The 27,433-nt window shown below is 36.2% G+C and overlaps 1 protein-coding gene across 2 annotated transcripts in view; it reads left to right on the forward strand.

The window, feature by feature from the left end:
• Positions 1 to 27,433, forward strand: part of PPP2R5A (protein phosphatase 2 regulatory subunit B'alpha) — a 99,987-nt gene that overhangs the window by 63,981 nt on the left and 8,573 nt on the right. For both annotated transcript variants that reach the window (XM_082400299.1, XM_082400300.1), the window contains exons 4-8: positions 19,007 to 19,099; positions 22,537 to 22,667; positions 24,191 to 24,250; positions 25,178 to 25,286; positions 26,098 to 26,151. In XM_082400299.1, the coding sequence (XP_082256425.1) occupies positions 19,007 to 19,099; positions 22,537 to 22,667; positions 24,191 to 24,250; positions 25,178 to 25,286; positions 26,098 to 26,151 (447 nt within the window). The remainder of the gene's footprint in view (positions 1 to 19,006; positions 19,100 to 22,536; positions 22,668 to 24,190; positions 24,251 to 25,177; positions 25,287 to 26,097; positions 26,152 to 27,433) is intronic.

Raw genomic sequence — 27,433 nt, forward strand, 5'->3', positions numbered from 1 at the left:
TAGTGCCATTTCATTCTATTGTTATTATAAAAGATGAGAAAGAAATTTATATTCTAAACTATTTGGGATACTTTAAAGCAATAGTCTGCCTCATTATTTATTCACTCTGTCTAGCACCTATACATCCAAATAAAATGGAAGAGGAATCCTAGGATTAGTGTAAACTGATAAAATTTTTGAGATTTATCAGCACATTAGAGTTTATAGAATAGAAAATCTGAAGTGGTAAACTATGTTTTAATAGCACTGCACAGGGTTCATCTGAAATTTCATGCCATAGTTGGTATAAAATAAGTGATACTAGGTTTAATAATGCAAAGGTTTTAGAAGCATGAAATTCTCATTAGCCAGTAAGTTATATATATATTTTAATCACATGTAGTTGGATAACCTGAAAAAAAATCTCAGTCTTTGAATTTTTAAAAACAATTTTTCTATTAAGATATTTTTATATGCCCTTGAGAATTAACAGTAAATATTCAGCCATATATACAATGTGCTTTCTGTTTTTCACTGGTATGATTTGAAGTTTCACTTAAATTCACTAAAACTACTGGTTCTTAACATTTTAGGAGATGGTGACTTGCTTTCAAAATAAGATTTTTTAAAAATGAGTTTTCTCTCAAGACAAATTCATAGATACCCAAGAAATATTACAAAGCCATGGTCTTCTGATTAAAAGGCTCTACTCTGGGGGAGAGGAACCAAGATGGTGGAGTAGAAGGACGTGCTCTCACTCCCTCTTGTGAGAACACCAGAATCACAACTAGCTGCTGGACAGTCATCGACAGGAAGACACTGGAAATCACCAAAAAAGATACCCCACATCCAAAGACAAAGGAGAAGCCACAATGAGACGGTAGGAGGGGCACAATCAGAGTAAAATCAAATCCCATAACTGCTGGGTGGGTGACTCACAGACTGGTGAACACTTATACCACAGAAGTCCACCCACTGGAGTGAAGGTTCTGAGCCCCAAGTCAGGCTTCCCAACCTGGGGATCCGGCAACGGGAGGAGGAATTCATAGAGAATCAGATTTTGAAGCCTAGTGGGAGTTGATTGCAGGACTTTGAAAGGACTGGGGGAAACAGAGACTCCGCTCTTGGAGGGCGCACACAAAATAGTGTGCGCATCGGGACCCAGGGGAAGGAGCAGTGACCATGGGGGAGACTCAACCAGACCTACCTGCTAGTGTTGGAAGGTCTCCTGCAGAGGTGGGGGGTGGCTCTGTTGCACCGTGGGGACAAGGACACTGGCAGCAGAAGTTCTGGGAAGTACTCCTTGGCGTGAGCCCTCCCAGAGTCTGTCATTAGCCCCACCAAAGAGCCCAGGTAGGCTCCAGTGTTGGGTTGCCTCAGGCAAAACAACCAACAGGGAGGGAACCCAGCCCCACCCATCAACAGTCAAGTGGATTAAAGTTTTACTGAGCTCTGACCACCACAGCAACAGTCAGCTCTACCCACCACCAGAGCCTCCCATCAAGCCTCTTAGATAGCCTCAACCACCAGAGGGCAGACAGCAGAAGCAAGAAAAACTACAGTCCTGCAGCCTGTGGAACAAAAACCACATTTACAGAAAGATAGACAAGATGAAAAGGCAGAGGGCTATGTACCAGATGAAGGAACAAGAAAAAACCCCAGAAAAACAACTAAATGAAGTGGAGATAGGCAACCTTCCAGAAAAAGAATTCAGAATAATGATAGTGAAGATGATCCAGGACCTCGGAATAAGAATGGAGGCAAAGGTTGAGAAGATGCAAGAAATGATTAACAAAGACCTAGAAGAATTAAAGAACAAACAAACAGAGAGGAACAATACAATAACTGAAATGAAAACTACACTAGAAGGAATCAGTAGCACAATAACTGAGGCAGAAGAACGGATAAGTGACCTGGAAGACAGAATGGTGGAATTCACTGCTGCGGAACAGACTAAAGAAAAAAGAATGAAAAGAAATGAAGACAGCCTAAGAGACCTCTGGGACAACATTAAACGCAACAACATTCGCATTATAAGGGTCCCAGAAGGAGAAGAGAGAGAGAAAGGACCAGAGAAAATATTTGAAGAGATTATAGTCGAAAACTTCCCTAAAATGGGAAATGAAATAGCCACCCAAGTCCAGGAAGCGCAGAGAGTCCCGTACAGGATAAACCCAAGGGGAAACACGCCGAGACACATAGTAATCAAATTGGCAAAAATTAAAGACAAAGAAAAATTATTGAAAGCACCAAGGGAAAAACGACAAATAACATACAAGGGAACTCCCATAAGGTTAACAGCTGATTTCTCAGCAGAAACTCTACAAGCCAGAAGGGAGTGGCATGATATACTTAAAGTGATGAGAGGGAAGAACCTACAACCAAGATTACTCTACGCAGCAAGGATCTCATTTAGATTTGATGGAGAAATCAAAAGCTTTACAGACAAGCAAAAGCTAAGAGAATTCAGCACCACCAAACCAGCTCTACAACAAATGCTAAAGGAACTTCTCTAAGTGGGAAACACAAGAGAAGAAAAGGACCTACAAAAACAAACCCAAAACAATTAAGAAAATGGTCATGCGAACATACATATCGATAATTACCTTAAACGTGAATGGATTAAATGCTCCAACCAAAACACACAGGTGTGCTGAATGGATACAAAAAGAAGACCCATATATATGCTGTCTACAAGAGACCCACTTTAGACCTAGGGACACATACAGACTGAAAGTGAGGGGATGGAAAAAGATATTCCATGCAAATGCAAATCAAAAGAAAGCTGGAGTAGCTATACTCATATCGGATAAAACAGACTTTAAAATAAAGAATGTTACAAGAGACAAGGAAGGACACTACATAATGATCAAGGGATCAATCCAAGAAGAAGATATAACAATTATAAATATATATGTACCCAACATAGAAGCACCTCAATACATAAGGCAACTGCTAACAGCTATAAAAGAGGAAATCGACAGTAACACAGTAATAGTGGGGGACTTTAACACCTCATTTACACCAATGCACAGATCATCCAAAATGAAAATAAATAAGGAAACAGAAGCTTTAAATGACACAATAGACCAGATAGATTTAATTGATATTTATAGGACATTCCATCCAAAAACAGCAGATTACACGTTCTTCTCAAGTGCGCATGGAACATTCTCCAGGATAGATCACATCTTGGGTCACAAATCAAGCCTCATTAAATTTAAGAAAATTGAAATCATATCAAGCATCTTTTCTGACCACAACGCTATGAGATTAGAAATGAATTACAGGGAAAAAAAAAACGTAAAAAACACAAACACATGGAGGCTAAACAATATGTTACTAAATAACCAAGAGATCACTGAAGAAATCAAAGAGGAAATCAAAAAATATCTAGAGACAAATGACAATGGAAACACAACGACCCAAAACCTATGGGATGCAGCAAAAGCAGTTCTAAGAGGGAAGTTTATAGCTATACAAGCCTACCTAAAGACACAAGAAAAATCTCAAGTAAACAATCTAACCTTACACCTAAAGAAACTAGAGAAGGAAGAACAAACAAAACCCAAAGTTAGCAGAAGGAAAGAAATCATAAAGATCAGAGTGGAAATAAATGAAATAGAAACAAAAAAAACAATAGCAAAGATCAATAAAACTAAAAGCTGGTTCTTTGAGAAGATAAACAAAATTGATAAGCCATTAGCCAGACTCATCAAGAAAAAGAGGGAGAGGACTCAAATCAATAAAATTAGAAATGAAAAAGGAGAAGTTACAACAGACACAGCAGAAATACAAAGCATCCTGAGAGACTACTACAAGCAACTCTATGCCAATAAAATGGACAACCTGGAAGAAATGGACAAATTCTTAGAAAGGTATAACCTTCCAAGACTGAACTAGGAAGAAATAGAAAATATGAACAGACCAGTTACAAGTAATGAAATTGAAACTGTGATTAAAAATCTTCCAACAAACAAAAGTCCAGGACCAGATGGCTTCACAGGTGAATTCTATCAAACATTTAGAGAAGAGCTAACACCCATCCTTCTCAAACTCTTCCCAAAAATTGCAGAGCAAAGAACACTCCCAAACTCATTCTATGAGGCCACCATCACCCTGATACCAAAACCAGACAAAGAAACTACAAAAAAAGAAAATTACAGACCAATATCACTGATGAATATAGATGCAAAAATCCTCAACAAAATACTAGCAAACAGAATCCAACAACACATTAAAAGGATCATACACCACGATCAAGTGGGATTTATCCCAAGGATGCAAGGATTCTTCAATATACGCAAATCAATCAATGTGATACACCATATTAACAAATTGAAGAATAAAAACCATATGATCATCTCAATAGATGCAGAAAAAGCTTTTGACAAAATTCGACACCCATTTATGATAAAAACTCTCCAGAAAGTAGGCATAGAGGGAACCTACCTCAACATAATAAAGGCCATATATGACAAACCCACAGCAAACATCATTCTCTACGGTGAAAAATTGAAAGCATTTCCTCTAAGATCAGGAACGAGACAAGGATGTCCACCCTCACCACTATTATTCAACATAGTTTTGGAAGTCCTAGCCACGGCAATCAGAGTAGAAAAAGAAATAAAATGAATGAAAATTGGAAAAGAAGAAGTAAAACTGTCACTGTTTGCAGATGACATGATACTATACATAGAGAATCCTAGAAATGCCACCAGAAAACTACTAGAGATAATTAATGAATTTGGTAAAGTTGCAGGATACAAAATTAATGCACAGAAATCTTTTGCATTCCTATACACTAATGATGAAAAATCTGAAAGAGAAGTTATGGAAACACTCCCATTTACCATTGCAACAAAAAGAATAAAATACCTAGGAATAAACCTACCTAGGGAGACAAAAGACCTGTATGCAGAAAACTAAGACACTGATGAAAGAAATTAAAGATGATACCAACAGATGGAGAGATATACCATGTTCTTGGATTGGAAGAATCAATATTGTGAAAATGACTATACTACCCAAAGCAGTCTACACATTCAATGCAATCCCTATCAAATTACCAATGGCGTTTTTTACGGAACTAGAACAAATCATCTTAAAATTTGTATGGAGACACAAAAGACTCCAAATAGCCAAAGCAGTCTTGAGGGAAAAAAACAGAGCTGGAGGAATCAGACTCCCTGACTTCAGACTATACTACAAAGCTACAGTAATCAAGACAATATGGTACTGGCACAAAAACAGAAACATAGATCAATGGAACAAGATAGAAAGCCCAGAGATAAACCCACGCACCTATGGTCAACTAATCTATGACAAAGGAGGCAAAGATATACAATCGAGAAAAGACAGTCTCTTCAATAAGTGGTGCTGGGAAAACTGGACAGCTACATGTAAAAGAATGAAATTAGAATACTCCCGAACACCATACACAAAAACAAACTCAAAATGGATTAGAGACCTAAATGTAAGGCTGGACACTATAAAACTCTTAGAGGAAAACATAGGAAGAACACTCTTTGACATAAATCACAGCAAGATCTTTTTTGATCCACCTCCTAGAGTAATGGAAATAAAAACAAAAATAAACAAATGGGACCTAATGAAACTTAAAAGCTTTTGCACAGTAAAGGAAACCATAAACAAGACGAAAAGACAACCCTCAGAATGGGAGAAAATATTTGCAAATGAATCAGTGGACAAAGGATTAATCTCCAAAATATATAAACAGCTCATTCAGCTCAATATTAAAGAAACAAATAACCCAATCCAAAAATGAGCAGAAGACCTAAATATACATTTCTCCAAAGAAGACATACAGATGGCCAAGAAGCACATGAAAAGATGCTCAACATCACTAATTATTAGAGAAATGCAAGTCAAAACTACAGTGAGGTATCACCTCACACCAGTTAGAATGGGCATCATCAGAAAATCTGCAAACAACAAATGCTGGAGAGGGTGTGGAGAAAAGGGAACCCTCTTGCACTGTTGGTGAGAATGTAAATTGATACAGCCACTATGGAGAACAGTATGGAGGTTCCTTAAAAAACTAAAAACAGAATTACCATATGACCCAGCAATCCCACTACAGGGCATATACCCAGAGAAAACCGTAATTCAGAAAGACACATGCACCCCAATGTTCATTGCAGCACTATTTACAATAGCCAGGTCATGGAAGCAACCTAAATGCCCATCGACAGACGAATGGATAAAGAAGTTGTGGTACATATATACAATGGAATATTACTCAGCCATAAAAAGGAACGAAATTGAATCATTTGTTGAGACGTGGATGGATCTAGAGACTGTCATACAGAGTGAAGTAAGTCAGAAAGAGGAAAACAAATATCGTATATTAACGCATGTATGTGGAACCTAGAAAAATGGTACAGATGAACCGGGTTGCAGGGCAGAAGCTGAGACACAGATGTAGAGAACAAACATATGGACACCAAGGGGGGAAAACTTCGGTGGGGTGGGGATAGTTGTGTGCTGAATTGGGCGATTGGGATTGACATGTATACAGTGATGTGTATAAAATTGATGACTGATTAAAAAAATAAAAAAATAAAGCAGGATTGCAAAAAAAAAAAAGTTCTACTCTGGATATATATGTTTATAGTTAAAAATCTTTCTAGTAACTAAATTTTGGTATACAGTTTTTAAATTTGGCTGTCAGATGGTCTGTTAAATGCGAAGTGAACTGATTGATAGGATTTGTCAGTAGCTACATCATTATTTAGTCGTACTTTTTTTAGAGTGGAATGTTAAAGCTGTTCTGATGAATGAAATTATAGAGAGTGTAGCACTGATGAAGTTTTCTCAATGAAAATTTCTTTCCTTGTTGTTAATATACCTTGAATCATGTCACCTGGAATTTTTTTTTTTTTTTACTGAAAGTTTACATTTTACATTTAGCTTATCAGGTCTTTGATGCTAGAAATTAATTTGCCAGGATGAAAAATAAACATTAAATTTAGTTAATGAGGGGAATAATCTCAAGTAATTTCAGACCTTTCAAATTTTTGTTTCTTCAACCTTTTTGTGAATTTTCTAAAAAGGTGCTAATTTACAATTTCTTTTTACTTTTTTTTCACACTGTAATGGAAATACTAATGAACAATGGAATAAATGGTATAAAGAAACACAGAAGAAAAGAACAAAAGAAAGGCCATTTTAGCACAGGGGATAGTGGATTGGCCATATCTTTTAATTTACTGAGTATTATATGATAATTACTGATGTAAAACAGCTATAAGTTATTTTTAAATTTTCTTTCCTAAGTATTATTGCTTTGTATTTATTGAAGACCAACAAGACAGTAATTTTCTATATACCTACTTCTAGATAATTAGGCATGACTGCTATACTAGCCTGGAATACAGGCAGGTTATGTAGTATTTTTATTTTCTTTTATCAACTATCTTCTTTTTTGGCACAGATAATTAAGATGTAATTATGTAGGATACTGAATAGAACACAGACCTTTTTTTTTTTTTTTTTTTTAATTTTTTTTTTTTTAATTTTTAATTTTATTTATTTATTTATGGCTGTGTTGGGTCTTCGTTTCTGTGTGAGGGCTTTCTCTAATTGCGGCAAGTGGGGGCCACTCTTCATCGCGGTGCGCGGGCCTCTCACTATCGCGGCCTCTCTTGTTGCGGAGCACGGGCTCCAGACGCACAGGCTCAGTAATTGTGGCTTACGGGCCTATTTGCTAAGCGGCATGTGGGATCTTCCCAGACCAGGGCTCGAACCTGTGTCCCCTGCATTGGCAGGCAGATTCTCAACCACTGTGCCACCAGGGAAGCCCCCACAGACCTTTTTAGGATAACTTGATTTGAGGAACCAGAGGCTCTTCTTTATGATCTGTATTAAGTAGAAATTTAAAGTGGGGACATATATATTTTATAATGTACACCTTCACATCCAAATAGCTCTTGACCAGATGCTATATTTTAAATATTTGCATGTTCTAAGAATCAAAAATTATAGGGACTGTGACTTAATGCACCAACACTTAGGCACAGAAATAGAAAAGGAACATCTTTTATCCTTATTTTAAGGTTGAGAAACATTTTCATTACTTTGACCTTTTTAATTGTAAATAGTTATTTGTTATTAATTATCTTTTTAATTATTATGGTTAAAAGAGCAGCGGAAAAATAGGCTGATCATATTTAAGCTATTCAAGGTTTGTGTAGAATATGTCCTATTTTTAAAAGGAGAAAAAAAAAAAACCCAGATTCTTATAGAACTAAGATTTTGTTAGTGTTTGCTATGTCCCAGGCAGTGTTCTAGGCACTTAATATCATCATTGAATTTAGTATATGTTAATTCTTATATAAATTCTTTCAAATATTAAATCAATTTTTAAAGCCCCATTTAAATTAGCTTCCTCTTAATGGAGGTTGGAAAACATTCAGTCAGCATACTCCTGGAAAAAGAGCCTTTGTGTATTTGTAAATCATTAAAGTTGCTTTTAAGTCTCCCTTTCTAAGCCAAACATTTCTAGTTCCTTTAGCTTTTTGTATAGGTCTTATTTTCAAATACATTAATGATCTATGCTGTTTTGTGGTATACCTTCTAAAATCTTTTATTGGTAAAGACCAGAATTTTATATATTTTATTTTAACTACCTTAGGAATGGCACAGTCAGTACTGAATAGAATGCTAAGATTATCCTTCTTTCCTTACACTTTTTAGTTATCTTTCATCTTTTAGGGTATTTTTTGGATTACAGGAATAGGAGGACCTTGAACATACGTGAAGATTGCCATTTTATTAGAGAAATAAGCCCATTGCTGAAAGTATCTATTGTCCCTTTGCAGCACTGTTTGTTAGGTTCTTGGAGCAAATTATTTTTTCATGTGGAAGAACATAGAGAAACTTTAATACAGAAATACAGTTTCTCAACTATGATTTTCATTCATTCAGCAAATATTTATTGGGCATCTGTTGTGTTTCAGGCATTATTCTAAATATTGGGGGTAAAGCATTAAAGTAATAAGCAAACTGCCTTACACTCTAGGGGAAAAGAATAAATAATACTATGTCAGGGTGTGATAAATACAAGAAAAAAAGTAATGCAGGATAAAGGGTATAGAGACAGTGACAGTGGGGGCAGGGTACAGTTTTATAAGCATAGTCTTAGTTGTGCCATATTGAAGATTTTTAGCTCTGTAGGTCACTCGTGTTTTTCTACCTCTGTTTGGGATTACTCAACATGTATTTAACCTTTTGTCATCATCTCTTCAGTGGTGCTAAGTTGGTTGCATAAAAACTTTTTGCTGCTCATCTTGACTGGTCACTTAATTAATGTTCACTGTGTCAGGTAAGTGATGCAGATGAAAACTGTGTAGGAAATGATATGTCATATCTGTGATAGGTGCAGGTTTCAACTGTATATGTGATTTAGAGGATTCATTTTGATCTGGAGCTTGATGTCATGTAAGTCTCCCAAAAGACGTGCTATTACTGTTAAAACTAATAAGGCTTAAGCCCTGAATTTCTGGTGTACATCTTAAGAGGTAGAATATACAGGTGAATGCATGCCATGCTTGACTCAGGGCTAACTTGGCCCCTCCTTACCACAGCTTTTAACTTGGAATCTACATAAAGAGTCTCTGATTTCATACCCACCAGCCCCTACACTACACCATCTTCTTCTTGAGACATCTACCTTTCTTATAAAAGCCCTCCTCTTTCTTCTCGATTTGTCCAAAATCACACCTAATGCAGGGCTCAAGTTTTATGTCCTCCTTAAAACTTTCCTGTTGACCTTATTCCACAATGATATAGCCCTTTTCTAAATGTCTCCTAAACTCATAGTTTGTGACATATAGTTTTTGTGTATATACCATTTTATATGTTTTTATTTTTGTCTTACCTCCCCAGTACGTGAATGAGCTTTTTGGAGCTTACCTGCTATCTGTTCACGCTAAACATAGTTAAAGGAAAATTTGTTTCTTCTACCCTCAACATTTCTGACACCAAATATATAGATTTTCCGCACCAAGAAATTCTCCAGCTCTCTGTGAACATCACCTGGGTGTCCTACAATTTATTCATTCTGACACTAACTACCCAGAGTTAGCAAGGACCCCAGGGGTTAAGGGCTCAGTCCAACAAGACTGGGGTCTTGCCATCACTGCAGATGGCCGTCGAGAGTCTGGGCCTCCCATACTTCTGACTAACTGACTATAAATCTGGGGTTACCATGACCCACTCTTCTGGTTCAGTAATTTGTTATAACAGCTCACAGAACTCAGGGAAACACTTTACTTACTGTTACCAGTTTATTATAAAGGATATAACTCAGGAACAGCCAAATAGAAGAGATGCATAGGGTAAGGTGTGGAGAAGGGGCTTGGATTTTCCATGAAGCACCCTCCCAGCACTTTGATGTGTTCACCGACCCAGAAGTTCTTCAAACCCCTTTGTTCAGAATGTTTCTGATGGTTGTATCACGTAGGCATGATAAATTAAATAATTGGCCATTGGTGATTAAACTCAATCTTTTTCTCCTCTTCCTGGAGGATGGGGCTTGGGCTGAAAGTTCCAACCCTCTGATACTGTGGTTGGTTCCTCTGATAACCAGCCTTCATCCTCCAGAGTCACCTCATTAGCATAAACTCATAACCATAAACTGTGGTTGAAAGGGGCTTATTATGAATAACAAAAGATCTTCTTCTCACTCTTTATTGCCTAGGAAATTCCACGGGTTTAGGAGCCCTCTGCCAATAACCAGGGATGAAGACCAAATATATATTTCTAATTTTATCACAATATCACAGTAGCCCAGTATTAGAGATGAAAATAGGCACTGAGCAGGTTGTGCCAGTGAAACTGCATAGCAGTTTGTGAGAATGTACTAACACTTCACAGGACTCTGTGATAATTTTTGTGTATCTTTTTGCATGTGTTACCCCAAAGCAAAATTATCTATGTAGTTGGTTGATTAGAAAATTATTTATAAATAAAAAATTGATATCAACTTTTATTTTTTCTTGTTATATTCTTTTTTTTAAGGGTAAATTTTTTTTTATACAGCAGGTCCTTATTAGTTATCAATTTTATACACATCAGTGTATACATGTCAATCCCAATTGCCTAATTCATCACACCACCACCACCCCCCCCACCACTTTCCCCCCTTGGTGTCCATACGCTTGTTCTCTACATCTGTGTCTCAATTTCTGTCCTGCAGACCAGCTCATCTGTACCATTTTTCTAGGTTCCACATATATGCGTTAATATACGATATTTGTTTTTCTCTTTTTGACTTACTTCACTCTGTGTGACAGTCTCTGGATCCATCCATGTCTCTACATATGACCCAATTTCGTTCCTTTTTATGGCTGAGTAATATTCCATTGTATATATGTACCACATCTTCTTTATCCATTCGTCTCTCGAAGGGCATTTAGGTTGCTTCCATGACCTGGTTATTGTAAATAGTGCTGCAATGAACATTGGGGTGCATGTGTCTCTTTGAATTATGGTTTCCTCTGGGTATATGCCCAGTAGTGGGATTGCTGGGTCATATGGTAATTCTGTTTTTAGTTTTTTAAGGAACCTCCATACTGTTCTCCATAGTGGCTGTATCAATTTACATTCCCACCAACAGTGCAAGAGGGTTCCCTTTTCTCCACACCCTCTCCAGCATTTGTTGTTTGTAGATTTTCTGATGATGCCCGTTGTAACCGGTGTGAGGTGACACCTCACTGTAGTTTTGATTTGCATTTCTCTAATAATTAGTGATGTTGAGCATCTTTTCATGTGCTTCTTGCCCATCTGTATGTCTTCTTTGGAGAAATGTCTATTTAGGTCTTCTGCCCATTTTTGGATTGGGTTGTTTGTTTTTTTAATATTGAGCTGCATGAGCTGTTTATATATGTTGGAGATTAATCTTTTGTCCGTTGATTCGTTTGCAAATATTTTCTCCCATTCTGAGGGTTGTCTTTTCGTCTTGTTTATGGTTTCCTTTACTGTGCAAAAGCTTTGAAGTTTCATTAGGTCCCATTTGTTTACTTTGGTTTTTATTTCCATTGCTCTAAGAGGTGGATCAAAAAAGATCTTGCTGTGATTTATGTCAAAGAGTGTTCTTCCTATGTTTTCCTCTAAGAGTTTTATAGTGTCCGGTCTTACATTTAGGTCTCTAATCCATTTTGAGTTTATTTTTGTGTACGGTGTTAGGTAGTGTTCTAATTTCATTCTTTTACATGTAGCTGTCCAGTTTTCCCAGCACCACTTATTGAAGAGACTGTCTTTTCTCCATTGTATATCCTTGCCTCCTTTGTCATAGATTAGTTGACCATAGGTGCGTGGGTTTATCTCTGGGTTTTCTATCCTGTTCCATTGATCTACATTTCTGTTTTTGTGCCAGTACCATATTGTCTTGATTACTGTAGCTTTGTAGTATAGTCTGAAGTCAGGGAGTCTGATTCCTCCAGCTCCGTTTTTTTCCCTCAAGACTGCTTTGGCTATTTGGAGTCTTTTGTGTCTCCATACAAATTTTAAGATGATTTGTTATAGTTCCATAAAAAATGCCATTGGTAATTTGATAAGGACTGCATTGACTCTGTAGATTGCTTTGGGTAGTATAATCATTTTCACGACATTGATTCTTCCAATCCAAGAACATGGTATATCTCTCCATCTGTTGGTATCATCTTTAATTTCTTTCATCAGTGTCTTATAGTTTTCTGCATACAGGTCTTTTGTCTCCCTAGATATTTTATTCTTTCTGTTGCAGTGGTAAATGGGAGTGTTTCCTTAATTTCTCTTTCAGATTTTTCATCAGTAGTGTATAGGAATGCAAGAGATTTCTGTGCATTAATTTTGTATCCTGCAACTTTACCAAATTCATTGATTAGCTCTAGTAGTTTTCTGGTGGCATCTTTAGGATTCTCTATGCATAGTATCATGTCATCTGCAAACAGTGACAGTTTTAGTTCTTCTTTTCCAATTTGTATTCCTTTTATTTCTTTTTCTTCTCTGATTGCCGTGGCTAGGACTTCCAAAACTCTGTTGAATAATAGTGGTGAGGGTGGACATCCTTGTCTTGTTCCTGATCTTAGAGGGAATGCTTTCAGTTTTTCACCATTGAGAATGATGTTTGCTGTGGGTTTGTTGTATATGGGATTTATTATGTTGGGGTAGGTTCCCTCCATGCCCACTTTCTAGGAGAGTTTTAATCATAAATGGGTGTTGAATTTTGTCAAAAGCTTTTTCCGCATCTATTGACATGATCATATGGTTTTTGTTTTTTTTTTAATTTATTTATTTATTTATTTATGGCTCTGTTGGGTCTTCATCTCTGTGCGAGGGCCCTCTCCAGTTGCGGCAAGCGGGGGCCACTCTTCATCATGGTGCGTGGGCCTCTCACCATCACGGCCTCTCCTGTTGCGGAGCACAGGCTCCAGACGCGCAGGCTCAGTAATTGTGGCTCACGGGCCCAGTTGCTCCACGGCACGCGGGATCCTCCCAGACCAGGGCTTGAACCCGTGTGCCCTGCATTGGCAGGCAGATTCTCAACCACTGCACCACCAGGGAAGCCCGATCATATGGGTTTTATTCTTCAATTTGTTAATATGGTTTATCACATTGATTGATTTACGTATATAGAAGAATCCTTGCATCCCTGGGATAAATCCCACTTGATCATGGTGTATGATCCTTTTAATGTGTTGTTGGATTCTGTTTGTTAGTATTTTGTTGAGGATTTTTGCATCTATATTCATCAGTGATATTGGTCTGTAATTTTCTTTTTTTGTAGTATCTTTGTCTGGTTTTGGTATCAGGGTGATGGTGGCCTCATAGAATGAGTTTGGGAGTGTTCCTTCCTCCGCAATTTTTTGGAAGAGTTTGAGATGGGTGTTAGCTCTTCTCTAAATGTTTGATAGAATTCACTTGTGAAGCCATATCGTCTTGGACTTGTGTTTGTTGGAAGATTTTTTTTTTAATTTATTTTTTTAATTAATTAATTAATTTAATTTTGGCTGTGTTGGGTCTTTGTTTCTGGGCGAGGGCTTTCTCTAGCTGTGGCAAGCGGGGGTCACTCTTCATCGCAGTGTGCGGGCCTCTCACCATCGCGGCCTCTCTTGTTGTGGAGCACAGGCTCCAGACGCGCAGGCTCAGTAGTTGTGGCTCACGGGCCGAGTTGCTGCGCGGCATGTGGGATCTTCCCAGACCAGGGCTCGAACCTGTGTCCCCTGCATTGGCAGGCTGATTCTCAACCACTGCGCCACCAGGGAAGCCCTGTTGGAAGATTTTTAATCACAGTTTCAATTTCATTACTTGTGACTGGTCTGTTTATATTTTCTATTTCTTCCTAGTTCAGTCTTGGAAGGTTATACCTTTCTAAGAATTTGTCCATTTCTTCCAGGTTGTCCATTTTATTGGCATAGAGTTGCTTGTATTAGTCTCTTAGGATGCTTTGTATTTCTGCGGTGTCTGTTGTAACCTCTCCTTTTTCATTTCTAATTTTGTTGATTTGAGTCCTCTCCCTCTTTTTCTTGATGAGTCTGGCTAATGGTTTATCAATTTTGTTTATCTTCTCAAAGAACCAGCTTTTAGTTTTATTGATCCTTGCTATTGTTTTCTTTGTTTCTATTTCATTTATTTTTGTTCTGATCTTTATGATTTCTTTCCTTCTGCTAACTTTGGGTTTTGTTTGTTCTTCTTTCTCTAGTTCCTTTAGGTGTAAGGTTAGATTGTTTATTTGAGATTCTTCTTGTTTCTTGAGGCTTGAATAGCTATAAACTTCCCTCTTAGAACTGCTTTTGCTGCATCCCATAGGTTTTGGATCGTCGTGTTTTCATTGTCATTTGTTTCTAGATTTTTTTTGATTTCCTCTTTTTCCTCTTTGATTTCTTCAGTGATCTCTTGGTTATTTAGTAACATATTGTTTAGCCTCCATGTGTTTGTGTTTTTTACGTTTTTTTCCCTGTCATTGATTTCTAATCTCATAGCGTTGTGGTCAGAAAAGATGTTTGGTATGATTTCAGTTTTCTTAAATTTACTGTGGCTTGATTTGTGACCCAAGATGTGATCTATCCTGGAGAATGTTCCGTGCGCACTTGAGAAGAAAGTGTAATCTGTTGTTTCTGGATGGAATGTCCTATAAATATCAATTAAATCTATCTGGTCTATTGTGTCATTTAATGCTTCTGTTTCCTTATTTATTTTCATTTTGGATGATCTGTCCATTGGTGTAAATGAGGTGTTAAAGTCCCCCACTATTATTGTGTTACTGTCGATTTCCTCTTTTATAGCTGTTAACAGTTGCCTTATGTGTTGAGGTGCTTCTATGTTGGGTGCATATATATTTATAATTGTTATATCTTCTTCTTGGATTGATCCCTTGATCATTATGTAGTGTCCTTCCTTGTCTCTTGTAACATTCTTTATTTTAAAGTCTATTTTATCTGATATGAGTATTGCTACTCCAGCTTTCTTTTGATTTGCATTTGCATGGAATACCTTTTTCCATCCCCTCACTTTCAGTCTGTATGTGTCCCTAGGTCTGAAGTGGGTCTCTTGTAGACAGCATATAGATGGGTCTTGTTTTTGTATCCATTCAGCAAGCCTGTGTCTTTTGGTTGGAGCATTTAATCCATTCATGTTTAAGGTAATTATCGATATGTATGTTCGTATGACCGTTTTCTTAATTGTTTTGGGTTTGTTTTTGTAGGTCCTTTTCTTCTCTTGTGTTTCCCACTTAGAGAAGTTCCTTTAGCATTTGTTGTAGAGCTGGTTTGGTGGTGCTGAATTCTCTTAGCTTTTGCTTGTCTGTAAAGCTTTTGATTTCTCCATCGAATCTGAATAAGATCCTTGCCGGGTAGAGTAATCTTGGTTGTAGGTCTTCCCTTTCATCACTTTATGTATATCGTGCCACTCCCTTCTGGCTTGTAGAGTTTCTGCTGAGAAATCAGCTGTTAACCTTTCGGGGGTTCCCTTGTATGTTGTCGTTTTTCCCTTGCTGCTTTCAATAATTTTTCTTTGTCTTTAATTTTTGCCACTTTGATTACTATGTGTCTCGGCGTGTTTCTCCTTGGGTTTATCCTGCATGGCACTCTACCCTTCCTGGACTTGGGTGGCTATTTCCTTTCCCATGTTAGGGAAATTTTCGACTATAATCTCTTCAAATATTTTCTCAGGTCCTTTCTCTCTCTCTCTTCTCCTTCTGGGACCCTTATAATGCAAATGTTGTTGCGTTTAATGTTGTCCCAGAGGTCTCTTAGGCTGTCTTCATTTCTTCTCATTCTTTTTTCTTTATTCTGTTCTGCAGCAATGAATTCCACCATTCTGTCTTCCAGGTCACTTATCCGTTCTTCTGCCTCAGTTATTCTGCTATTGATCCCTTCCAGTGTATTTTTCATTTCAGTTATTGTATTGTTCCTCTCTGTTTGTTTGTTCTTTAATTCTTCTAGGTCTTTGTTAAACATTTCTTGCATCTTCTCGATCTTTGCCTCCATTCTTATTCCGAGGTCCTGGATCATCTTCACTATCATTATTCTGAATTTTTTTCTGGAAGGTTGCCTATCTCCACTTCATTTAGTTGTTTTTTGGGGGTTTTATCTTGTTCCTTCATCTGGTACATAGCCCTCTGCCTTTTCATCTTGCCTATCTTTCTGTGAATGTGGTTTTTGTTCCACAGGCTGCAGGATTGTAGTTCTTCTTGCTTCTGCTGTCTGCCCTCTGGTGGATGAGGCTATCTAAGAGGCTTGTGCAAGTTCCCTGATGGGAGGGACTGGTGCTGGGTAGACTGGTAAATTTTTTTTAATTTTATTTATTTTTGACTGTGTTAGGTCTTCGTTGCTGCGCACGGGCTTTCTCTAGTTGCAGTGAGCAGGGGCTACTCTTCATTGCAGTGCGCGCGTTTCTCATTGTGGTGACTTTTCTTGTTTCGGAGCGTGGGGGCTCTAGGTGCATGGGCTTCAGTAGTTGTGGTGCGCCGGCTCAGTAGTTGTGGTTCGCGGGCTCTAAAGCAGAGGCTCGGTAGTTGTGGCGCACGGGGCTTAGTTGCTCCACGGCATGTGGGACCTTCCTCGACTAGGGCTCGAGCTCGTGTCCCCTGTATTGGCAGGCGGATTCTTAACCACTGTGCCACCAGGGAAGCCCTCTTTATATTCTTAATTCATACTTAACATTAAATATTAAGTTAGATAATAATTAGACCAGATAAGCATCACTTTTTTTGCACAGTTGGGCAAAGATGAATCAAACAAAACAATATTTACTCAGATCCCAAAACTGTTGTTAGCCTTAGCATATTATTGAACTCACTGCAGTAAAAATTTGCTATTCTGTGGTGAATGATAGAGCTCAGATCTGGTAATGCTTTTTGTATGTTGTGAGGTCTGTAAATTCAGTGTAGCAATTTTCCCCACCTCCCTTCTATATTGTGGCCTAACTGGCTACCTAAATGTTTATTGAATGACTATTTTTACTTTGGGATCTAATCCTCCTTTTTTGTTCTTAGGGTGCCAGCTTGATATGTTGTTTAATAGCTAGTAAATTAAGGCACATTTTGTGCTAGACTCCTGCCTTTTATAGCTATTAGGTTACCATAGAAAAAAACTTTATAGTGTTTTTGCCTTTCTCCTTGAAAGGTAGATGTAGGTGTGATGTAGGTAAGTTGAACTAAACATTAGTTTTAATTCTGATTCGTGGTAGAAAGTGAATATTTTGCTATTACAATAGTCCCCCTTTATCCATGGTTTTGCTTTCTGCAGTTTGTTACCTGGGTCAACCACAGTTCGAAAATATTAAGTGGAAAATTACAGAAGTAAACAATTCATAAGCTTTAAATTGTGTGCCATTCTGAGTAGCATGTTGAAATCTCCCACCGAGATGCGAATCATATCTTTGTCCAGCATATCCAGCCCATTAGTCACTTAGGAGCTATCTTTGTTATCAAGTCGACTGTTATGGTATTGCAGTTCTTGCGTTCAAGTAACCCTTATATTTTACTGAGTAACAGCCCCAAAGTGCGAGAGTAGTGATGCTGGCAGTTTAGACATGCCAAAGAGAAGCTGTAAAGTGCTTCCTTTAAGCAAAAGGCGAAATTTCTCAACTTAATAAGGAATGAAAAAAAGCATATGCTGAGGTTGCTAAGATCTATGGTAAGAATGAATCTTCTATCTGTGAAATTCTGAGGAAGGAAAAAAAATCATGCTAGTTTTGCTGTCACACCTCAGACTGTAAAAGTTATGGCCACAGTGCTTAGTTAAGATGGAAAATTCATTAAATTTGTGGTTAGAAGATATGAACAGAAAATAGGGTTTGGTGCCATTTGAGGTTTCAGTCATCCAGTGGGGGGTCTTGGAACTTAGCTCCCATGGTTAAGCGGGGAATACTGTATTTTTAAGATGTTTGGCACTTTTTAGCTGAAGGCTTGTTAGGACTTCTAGTTTATTCACTGTGGTGCATAGACATTTCTTCCTGAGCCCTGTACTTATATGACTTGGTTCATTACTTCCCAAGTGTGGATTAGATATCCTGGTTTCGATTTAATTTTTTCCCACTGTAGTTTTATAGAAAAACTTGAAGTTTTTCTCTTTTTTTAAATTGGTATTGATACACTGCTCCTTATAATTCAGTTTACTCTTACCTGGAGGTTTCTGATCCTGCATTTAAGGAACTTTGGAGATTAAGCTGAGGTAGGTTAGTGATCCACTGGAGAAGGGTTCCCGGTGAATATGGAGTGCAAGATAGTCTTCTAAATTAAATATTTTATAGACATCGTCTTTGTTTTCTGGCTCCTGTAAGTTAATATTTTCAATGAATGATGCAACGCAATAAATAAATCCCAAAATCTACAAGCTGAGGAGACCAAACTGTGCATATATATTTAGTTTTTTAAAAACTGTTACCAACTCATGACATTTTTTAATGAGATCTGAAATATCCTAAGTTGGTAAGGGAGGTGTGTTTTTGGTATGAAGTAAGGACTTAGGGTAAAATTTTATAGGCATCATCTTAGCTTTTATTTCACTTTGTCTTGTAGTTGGTGTATGAATTCTTCTTAAGGTTTTTGGAGAGCCCTGATTTTCAGCCTAGCATTGCAAAGCGATACATTGATCAGAAGTTTGTACAACAGGTAAGGAATTCTTCTGTCTTAAATTTTTATATTCATCTTAGCAATGATTTATTAACTTGTGATTAAAATAGTCTTTCAAAACTTTAAGGATTTCTGTTTAACAGCACTTAATATTCTTGCCAGGCAATGAGAATAAAAGTAAGTAGCTTTGAGAATACAAGAGTATTTTTGAATCAAGGGTGGCCTTCTAGTGAAGTCAATCAAATTATCCTATCCAATCCTAAATCCTCATAGTGTTTTATAAAGACCAGAAAAGCAAGCCTTTCTGGAATATCTAACTTAGAATATTTGCTATAACTAGGGGGGAAATTTTTTTTAAAATCTGTAAATCTTTGAGCTTGAACTTGACATATGGTTCTAAGCACTGTGACTTTGAAATGACAGAGGGTGGAAAAAACAGAAGTGGAATTATTGTTAGAAGTTTGGGCTTTATGCATTCCTTTCCTATCATCAAGTGTCACTTACCTTTCCTTTTTTTTTTTTCCCCCTCTTCCCATCTTAGGCATTCTAGCCACCCAGTTCCTAAACCACAGATAAAATGGGATCTTTAAGAAGAAAAGGAGATAGAGTTAAACATATGTGATACCTTCTTTCTTTTTATAAGTTGATTATTAGTTGGTTTTTTTGGAACCTAAATACTCAAAATGAGTTTCTCAGAATGTGTTTATTTTTATTTTCAAAATCTTTTCAACAATTTAAAGGCCTCTTTTTAACTATGTGGACTTTGCTGGCCCTAGACAAAATTGTGAAGTAGACCAAACCTCTCTGGGTCCATTTTCTCTTTTGAAATACTTATCTGTAAGTTAGATCTCATTAGGAATTCTCCTCTTCTAAAGTAATTAGCATTTTAAAGAAAGGTAGGAGATGGGTAGAAGGGTAGTAATGAAGTGCTGAGGCCAGGATTAAAGATCATTACAAGGACGTTTGCTACCCTCTTCCCACCATTGTGTGTCCCCTAGGATAAAGATTATACAAGCATGAGTTCCACATATTTGGAGTTCATTTTTGGTCATTACCTGTAACTACCATATAAAGTATTTTGACTCGTAGCTGTGAAGTATTGATAAATGAAGAACATTGTCAAGAATATGTCCTTCAGCCATTCAAGTAGTTCTTCGTAAACTATGAAGAAATATTAGGTGTGTGTTAACAGTAAAATGTTAATTTCATTTCAATAACAAGTTAAAAGCACTCAGATTAAATGGAGCTATGTTATTTTGGTAATTGCAAATGAATGCATATTTATTTCCTTCTGTAGCTCTTGTGTGCTACAGAAGGAATACAGTGTATTAAGGAACTTTAGTAATGCCATGTTAAATTGTATTTAAGATAATAGCAGGTTGAGTGGAACAATTGCCTTAGGGCTTCCTCACTCTGGAGCTTGAGGTGTTTTGGCTGCTGGATTATTCAGTGGATTTGAGGGGGAACAAGAAGAAAACTGGTAGGGTAGGACCCATTTTCTACGTTCTACTCTAAGTGCCTGAATTATCTGAGAAGCCAAGGCCCAATAATTTGTTTCTAGCAGTTTATATCACTGTGATTTCACAGATCACTGCTCTGAGGTATTCTTAGTGTGTTGCTTCAATAAATATTACTATGAGAATTCTCAGCTTTTGTATTTTGAAATTATTTGATTAGGTGGTAAGTTTAAGACTTAGAAGTACAGGAGAAAAATCTAAAGTATAAATTTGGACATTTATTATTTCAAGAGAAGAAAACAAGTGTGTAGTTCCAGGTTATGTTCAAATCATAGGATTTCAGAAGAAGGAAGCTAAGAATTATTGAGTGCTTTTTATGTGCCAGGCTCTGTCCTTATATGCTTTTATATAAAGAGCTAGACCATATCCAAATTCACAGAGCTAGAAAATGGCACAATCAGGATTTGATTATATTTGATTATATATAAATAGATTGTAAATTTGATTATATAAAATAGATTGTTTTATTTAGATTGTAATATTTCAAAATAACGTATTTAAATAGATTTGACACTTAGCTAACAACTCCTCTCTACTATTTTATGTTGACCCTGAGGATCAACTTGTATTACATTATGTTTGTTCTTGAATTAGACATAGCGACCTTAACAATTAAGGGTTCCTTTTATTAATTTCAAAGCATATCTTCCAAGTAAACCCAACATCAGAACTTGGATTTGAGTGTCTTAAGTGAATAGTTTAGCTATTTTAATTAGAATAATTTTTAAGTGACTTAATTAAGTATATTAACATAAATTCTCATACTCTATGGATATTTTTTGCTGGAGCCGCATGCAGTACTTAATAATCTAGCAAACAACAAATGCAAACTATAAACCAGACACTTTAGGGTTATATAAATGTGACTAAAGTCATCACTACTCTCAAAGAATACCCACTCTTGTAGAAGAGATACACATGTAAACAATTACATATAATTCAAGACAGAATGGAAAAAGAACTTAAGGTTCAGAGCATGCCATCATGACTGTAATTATCAATCCCAAAGTACAGAACATAAAATTCCTTGACAACTTCATAGGTAATTGTATTCTATAAAGAGAGGTTATTGTATATTTTTTCCTAAGAAAATCCAGTGTTTCATTTAAAATACAGTAATACTTTTTTTTGACTGAAGAATTTCAGTTTCTTTACCGTTTTAAAATGGAAGTTTGAGCTTTTGACTTTAAATTTTTCAAAGATCTGTTTGTCCTGCCTTTCCTGAAGCATTGTGTAGAGGCGTAGGAAAATGCTGATTTGGCCACTTTGAACTGGTTTAAAACTTTTCAGCCATTTGGTAAGCTGACTTTAAATAAGTCTGTAGTCTCATCTTTTATTTCAGTGTTATTTCATGAATGATTTTCACTCTGTTAGCATATATCTACCAATATTTTACCTATTAACTAAATATTAATTTTTGAGCTGATTGCATGGTGACTTGAATGTTTTTAGTGTAAGATCACAAAAAAAAAAGAAGCCTTAGTTTGTATAAATTTTCCTAGTAAACTAGAAATACGCATTTGTGCATGTGTATTTTTTAAACTTCATTTATTTAACAATTTGCAATCTACAAGCTTAAGATTCTGTATGTAGTTTTGACATACTATCAAAAAGCATTAAAAAACTCTCACATTTCAACACTTTAAAATTATGAGCCATGTTTAGTAGTCAGGAGTAGGTCAGCATTTTAAAATGAGTGGCAAGGCCAAAAAGCAATATTCCACTTCTTGAAGTGTTTATATTATTTATTGTGTGTCATTTTTCAAAATAAAATAAAAAAAATACTCCCTAAGCTTTTCTTTAGCTTCATTATTTAGCAAGAATAAAGTCAATCTGACGAGGCAGAATCTTTTTAAAACTTTTAAAGCTTTTGTGGATTATCTTAAAATCAAAATTAGAATAGAGTGAAGTTTTAGCTCGATTATTTTTAAAAAGTAATTTCTCAGATTTTTTTTAAAGCTCCTGGAGCTTTTTGATAGTGAAGATCCCAGAGAACGCGACTTCCTGAAGACCGTTCTGCATCGTATTTATGGGAAATTTCTTGGATTAAGAGCATTCATCAGAAAACAAATTAACAACATTTTCCTCAGGTAAATTGGTTGTATATTCGTATATAGCACTTTTTTTTCCCTTCCATATTTTCTTTTTATTCCAGTTCTTTTAGGTTAATTTTTTTTAATAAATTTATTTGTTTTATTTATTTATTTTTTGGCTGTGTTGGGTCTTCGTTGCTGCATGCAGGCTTTCTCTAGTTGTGGCAAGCAGGGGCTACTCTTTCGCTGTGGTGCGCGGGCTTCTCATTGTGGTGGCTCTCCTGGTTGCGGAGCATGGGCTCTAGGTGCGCGGGCTTCGGTAGTTGTGGTGCGCGGGCTTCAGTAGTTGTGGTGCGCGGGCTCAGTAGCTGTGGCTCGCAGGCACTAGAGCGCAGGCTCAGTAGTTGTGGCACACAGGCTTAGTTGCTCCGCGACATGTGGCATCTTCCCGGACCAGGGCTCGAACCTGTGTCCCCTGCACTGGCAGGTGGATTCTTAACCATTGCACCACCAGGGAAGCCCCGTTAGGTTAATTTTTAAAGTCTGAAACTTAGAAACTTAACTGATAGTATTTGAGTCATTTTTAGCCTGTTTTGTGGATATCATTTGATTGCATCTAACTTTTTCTTGTAATTTCTCATCTAAGTGGATAGTAGTAATGAAGACAGTTTTTAATAGATAATACCAGTGTTATTGATGTTTAAAACTTATTGAGAGGAGAGTTTGTCTGGTTATCTATTTGAGCACTTGTTTAAAAAATTTTGTATAAATACTATTTAAATCAGTAGCTCTTGGCAGTATTTTCATTCGATTTTCTGACAAAGCTAATTAAATTTATCTTTTGACTACTTTATCAATGAAATCTATTGAGTAGTTGCTTCAGATTAGGAGATTTTGCTTTAATACCCAAATTTCACGTTTGGTTTGTTTGTTTGAGTTGACGATGTGGCAAAATTAGGCTAGCATTTTCACACTGTAACAGTCAGAGATGAGAAATATTGCCTCCTCTAGAGAGAACATCTTTGTCCAGCTCTCTGTCGTTCTCTGTGGGGCCCCGCCCATCATTTATGGTATCTTCCCTGCCTATCCTGTCATCATTTGTGTCTATGACTCCCTACTTTAAAGGCGACCCTAATCTTAGAAAGCTAGTCAGCCTGTGTAGTTTAGGCTTAGAGAAATTCTGAATAAAAGTGGCTTTATTACATGAGTCCTTTTCTCTTAGAGTTACCTATGAGTAGAGGTTTCCTATTTTAAAAAGTATTTCTTTGAGAAGACCCATCTTTCTTATAAATATTAAAGTAAAATAAAATATTCCAGACTAAATTATACTGTTATCTTAATATATAGCAAATTTTAGCAAAAGTATATGTGGTTTAATAGGAAATATACCTTCTTTTATAAGATTGCTAAGAAGTAACTGATTGGGGGCAAAATAGCTTACAAAGAATTCATTCCTAAAGTGTGCTTGAACATTTCTTATATTTGCCCCTTAGATTTCTTTGTACCTTCCTACATCTTTCTCTCAGTTTAATTTTCTGGTGTTTGATTTTTCTTTATATCAATCTTTATTTTAAATTTAGGTTTATATATGAAACAGAGCATTTCAATGGTGTTGCTGAACTCCTTGAAATATTAGGAAGGTAGGTCAGTTTTTTGTTCTTTTTAAGAATTAAGTAACTTTGAATGCTTTATGTATTAAAATAGCTGGGATTGGAGAAATTATTTCATATTTTAGAGTTTGAATATATAGTATAAGGCATAGTTTCTCAACTGAATTCTTATTATAGCTTTTTAGGGGGTCAGCATATTAAAATAGTGCCATGCAAGACATCTGTTTCAGAATAGACTTGTGCTTTTGAAGCTGTGGCATATTTTATGCCTGATTTTGCCAGACTGCCTCAGAAACCTATAGGATCTGATTGGGAAGAGATGAAATAAGTTACAGTGATTCTTTGATGAAGTTGTAGGAATTCTTGTTCAGATGTTGATAGATCATTCCTATACATCTGTTCTTTTTAGAAAAATCTACAGCCTTTGATTTTAGTTTATATGAACATTTTTGCCTTCCTTATTCACCACATAGCAGTATTAACATGAGAGAAGTTTAGACCCTCTATTTATGTTTAGAGAATGGTTTTTGTCTCCTCTGTTAATATTTAGAGAATGATTATGGAGAGAACTACTTCTTAATTTCAGATCTTTCAATAAAGTAAGAGAAACTACCCATTTACTTTAGAATATATTGAAAATTCTAACAATATTGTGATATTGACTCTCCTGTGCTTTAGAGAAGAAAAATAAAGGCATAAATAAGTGATAGGCTTTATAGAAAACGTAAAGTTGTTTACTGGGACATTAAATTGGCAGTCCTCGTTTTCTTTTGGGATCACTGAATGACTTAAAGTAGCAGACTTCATAGTGATAGTCTGCCTAACGTAGTTTGCAGATGAGTAAGTCATTCAACACCAGGACTGAAACAGAGCAGTTCCTAGGTACTTGGGGATGTAATAACTTTTAGAAATAAAGTGGTAACTACGTAACCCTTCCCCTGCCTTTTTTCCCTCCAGTATCATCAATGGCTTTGCATTGCCGCTGAAAGCAGAACATAAACAGTTTCTCATGAAGGTTCTTACTCCTATGCATACTGCAAAAGGATTAGCTTTGTTTCACGCTCAGGTAAGTTGCAGGAGATTTCAGGTGAAATGCATGTTGTTTCAAAGACTGCTATAAAGGCGGAGAAACTGAGAAATATTGAGGTGGCAATTTTAAGTATATTTAAGCAATTTGCTTCTGTAAGTTGCCCAAAGCAAATTTTTACTATATCATAATTTTTAAAGCATTATGATATTTAGTGTTCTTAAATAAGCTGAATGAACTGTAAGTATAGATATAGGAAAGATCAAGTTCTTTTCTGGTCCAGGCCCTAACCTAATTCACTGTGTGACTTTGATAAATCCCACATATCTGCAGAATGTTCCATCTAGCCTCAATGACCTAGTTAGAGAATGGTTTTAGTTTCCTCTATTAATACTCAAAGAATAATATCATATCAGCATAGGCATACATGTTAGAAACATGCTGAAAAACTAAAATGTTAGCTCTAGTCTTATTTCAGTCAACTTTATTTATCTGTGTATGTATCTGTTAATTTAGTGGGCTATAGTTACACTTCTGGTTTGTAAGACAAAGACAGTTGCTTTTAATTCCCCAAAGAACTGGTCTGCCACCTAAATGATATCGAAAGGTTGATATGTCCAACTACATTTTCTTTAATATTTCAGTTAACTTAATATTCAGAAGTTACTACTGAAAAAAGGACATCTTTTTTGAAGTAGAAGTTACTTGCACAATTATGAGTATATTCATTTTTATATATTGCGATAAAGTTTGTCAAAATGAGGTAGTTTTGTTAGCTAAATATAAAAATCCTGCATTACTAAATGTTATTTCATTCAGTAATATTTATAAACTGTCCCTTGTATTTTAGCTAGCCTACTGTGTTGTACAGTTCCTGGAGAAAGATACAACACTAACAGAACCTGTAAGTGTTTTACTTATTTTTATGTTTTTGGTCTACATTGTAGCGTTTTATTTTAGCTTTCTTTATTCCCCTATAGAGTTACCAAACAGTAGTAGTAATATATTTTAAACTAAAATCATTTAGAAGAAGGAAAGTGAGGTTAATCTATATTCAGAGAACAAGACTGGGATGGGAAGCTCTCATGAGTTATGTCTTGAGTAACTTAAATGTAGATTAAAATTAATATATAGTAGTTAAGATGTGTGAGGACAGGATCAAATGGCTACAGTAAAATTTTATATACATGGTACCTTCAGTGATAATCTTTTTAATCTTCATTCACCTTTTGAAATTAAAACATACTGTAAGGGTCCCAAAACTATTCCCTTGAGTTTTGTTTTTTCTTTAGAAATAGAATTTCCCCTCTTATTAACGGTAAACCACATGATAGGGATTGAAAACATTTCCTTGCCTTTGGTGATTAAGATATAATCTTGGAATAAAGATTGTTTACTTTATGAATCAACATAGCAATTCAGTCTTTGAATTCTGCTGCTTACTAATTGTCTGTAATACAAAGATTCAGGAGAGAATAAAAAAGTTATCATGAAAATTGAAGATTCAAGAAAAACAAAAGATAAGTTTAGGGAAAAACAGAAAAGGATAAAAACATAGAAAACAACATTTTAACCTTGCTGAAGTATTTTGAGAGAGTGTTTTCTAAGTATCCTAAATCTAAATATTTAAACTAAGAGTTCTTGAAGAATAGCAAGGGGTTTGAAGGATTTAAATTGTATGATTTTCAGAGTTTTCTGAGGCTAGGGGCACTTGAAAAAAATTATGTACTTAGTGTTCTCCCTTTGACTTGAGCTTTGTCTGTGTAAAGGAATGAAAGATATTTTTCCACTCCCTGATGTTTAGAGTTTTAGACTTTTAGACTTGCAGTTCTTTCTGGAAACAGCTAAAAACAGTTTTTAAAGACAAATAGGAGAATTAGAAGCCCAGTATTTACATGAAACCACATAAACCTTTAAAGTGAAGTAAAACTTAATGCAAATCCATGATAACTCTCATTAGAATTGAGACAAAGAAAACCCATAACATGGTTCATGCTTGGTGAATAATAAACAGATATAAATATAATTAAGTTAATATGGAGTGGATCGGGGAGACAGCTGATTTCTTTTTATAGAGTAAAAGGTTAGGGAGAGGGATGAGGGCCGGACATTTGGCTTGGGTGAGTTGGGTTAATAGAAATAGGAGCAGCATGAGGAGGTAAAATGTCCAAGTTGACAAAGGAAAA

The sequence above is a fragment of the Balaenoptera borealis genome (assembly GCF_965194805.1).
Source record: "Balaenoptera borealis genome assembly, chromosome: 1".
NCBI classification, from domain to species: domain Eukaryota; kingdom Metazoa; phylum Chordata; class Mammalia; order Artiodactyla; family Balaenopteridae; genus Balaenoptera; species Balaenoptera borealis.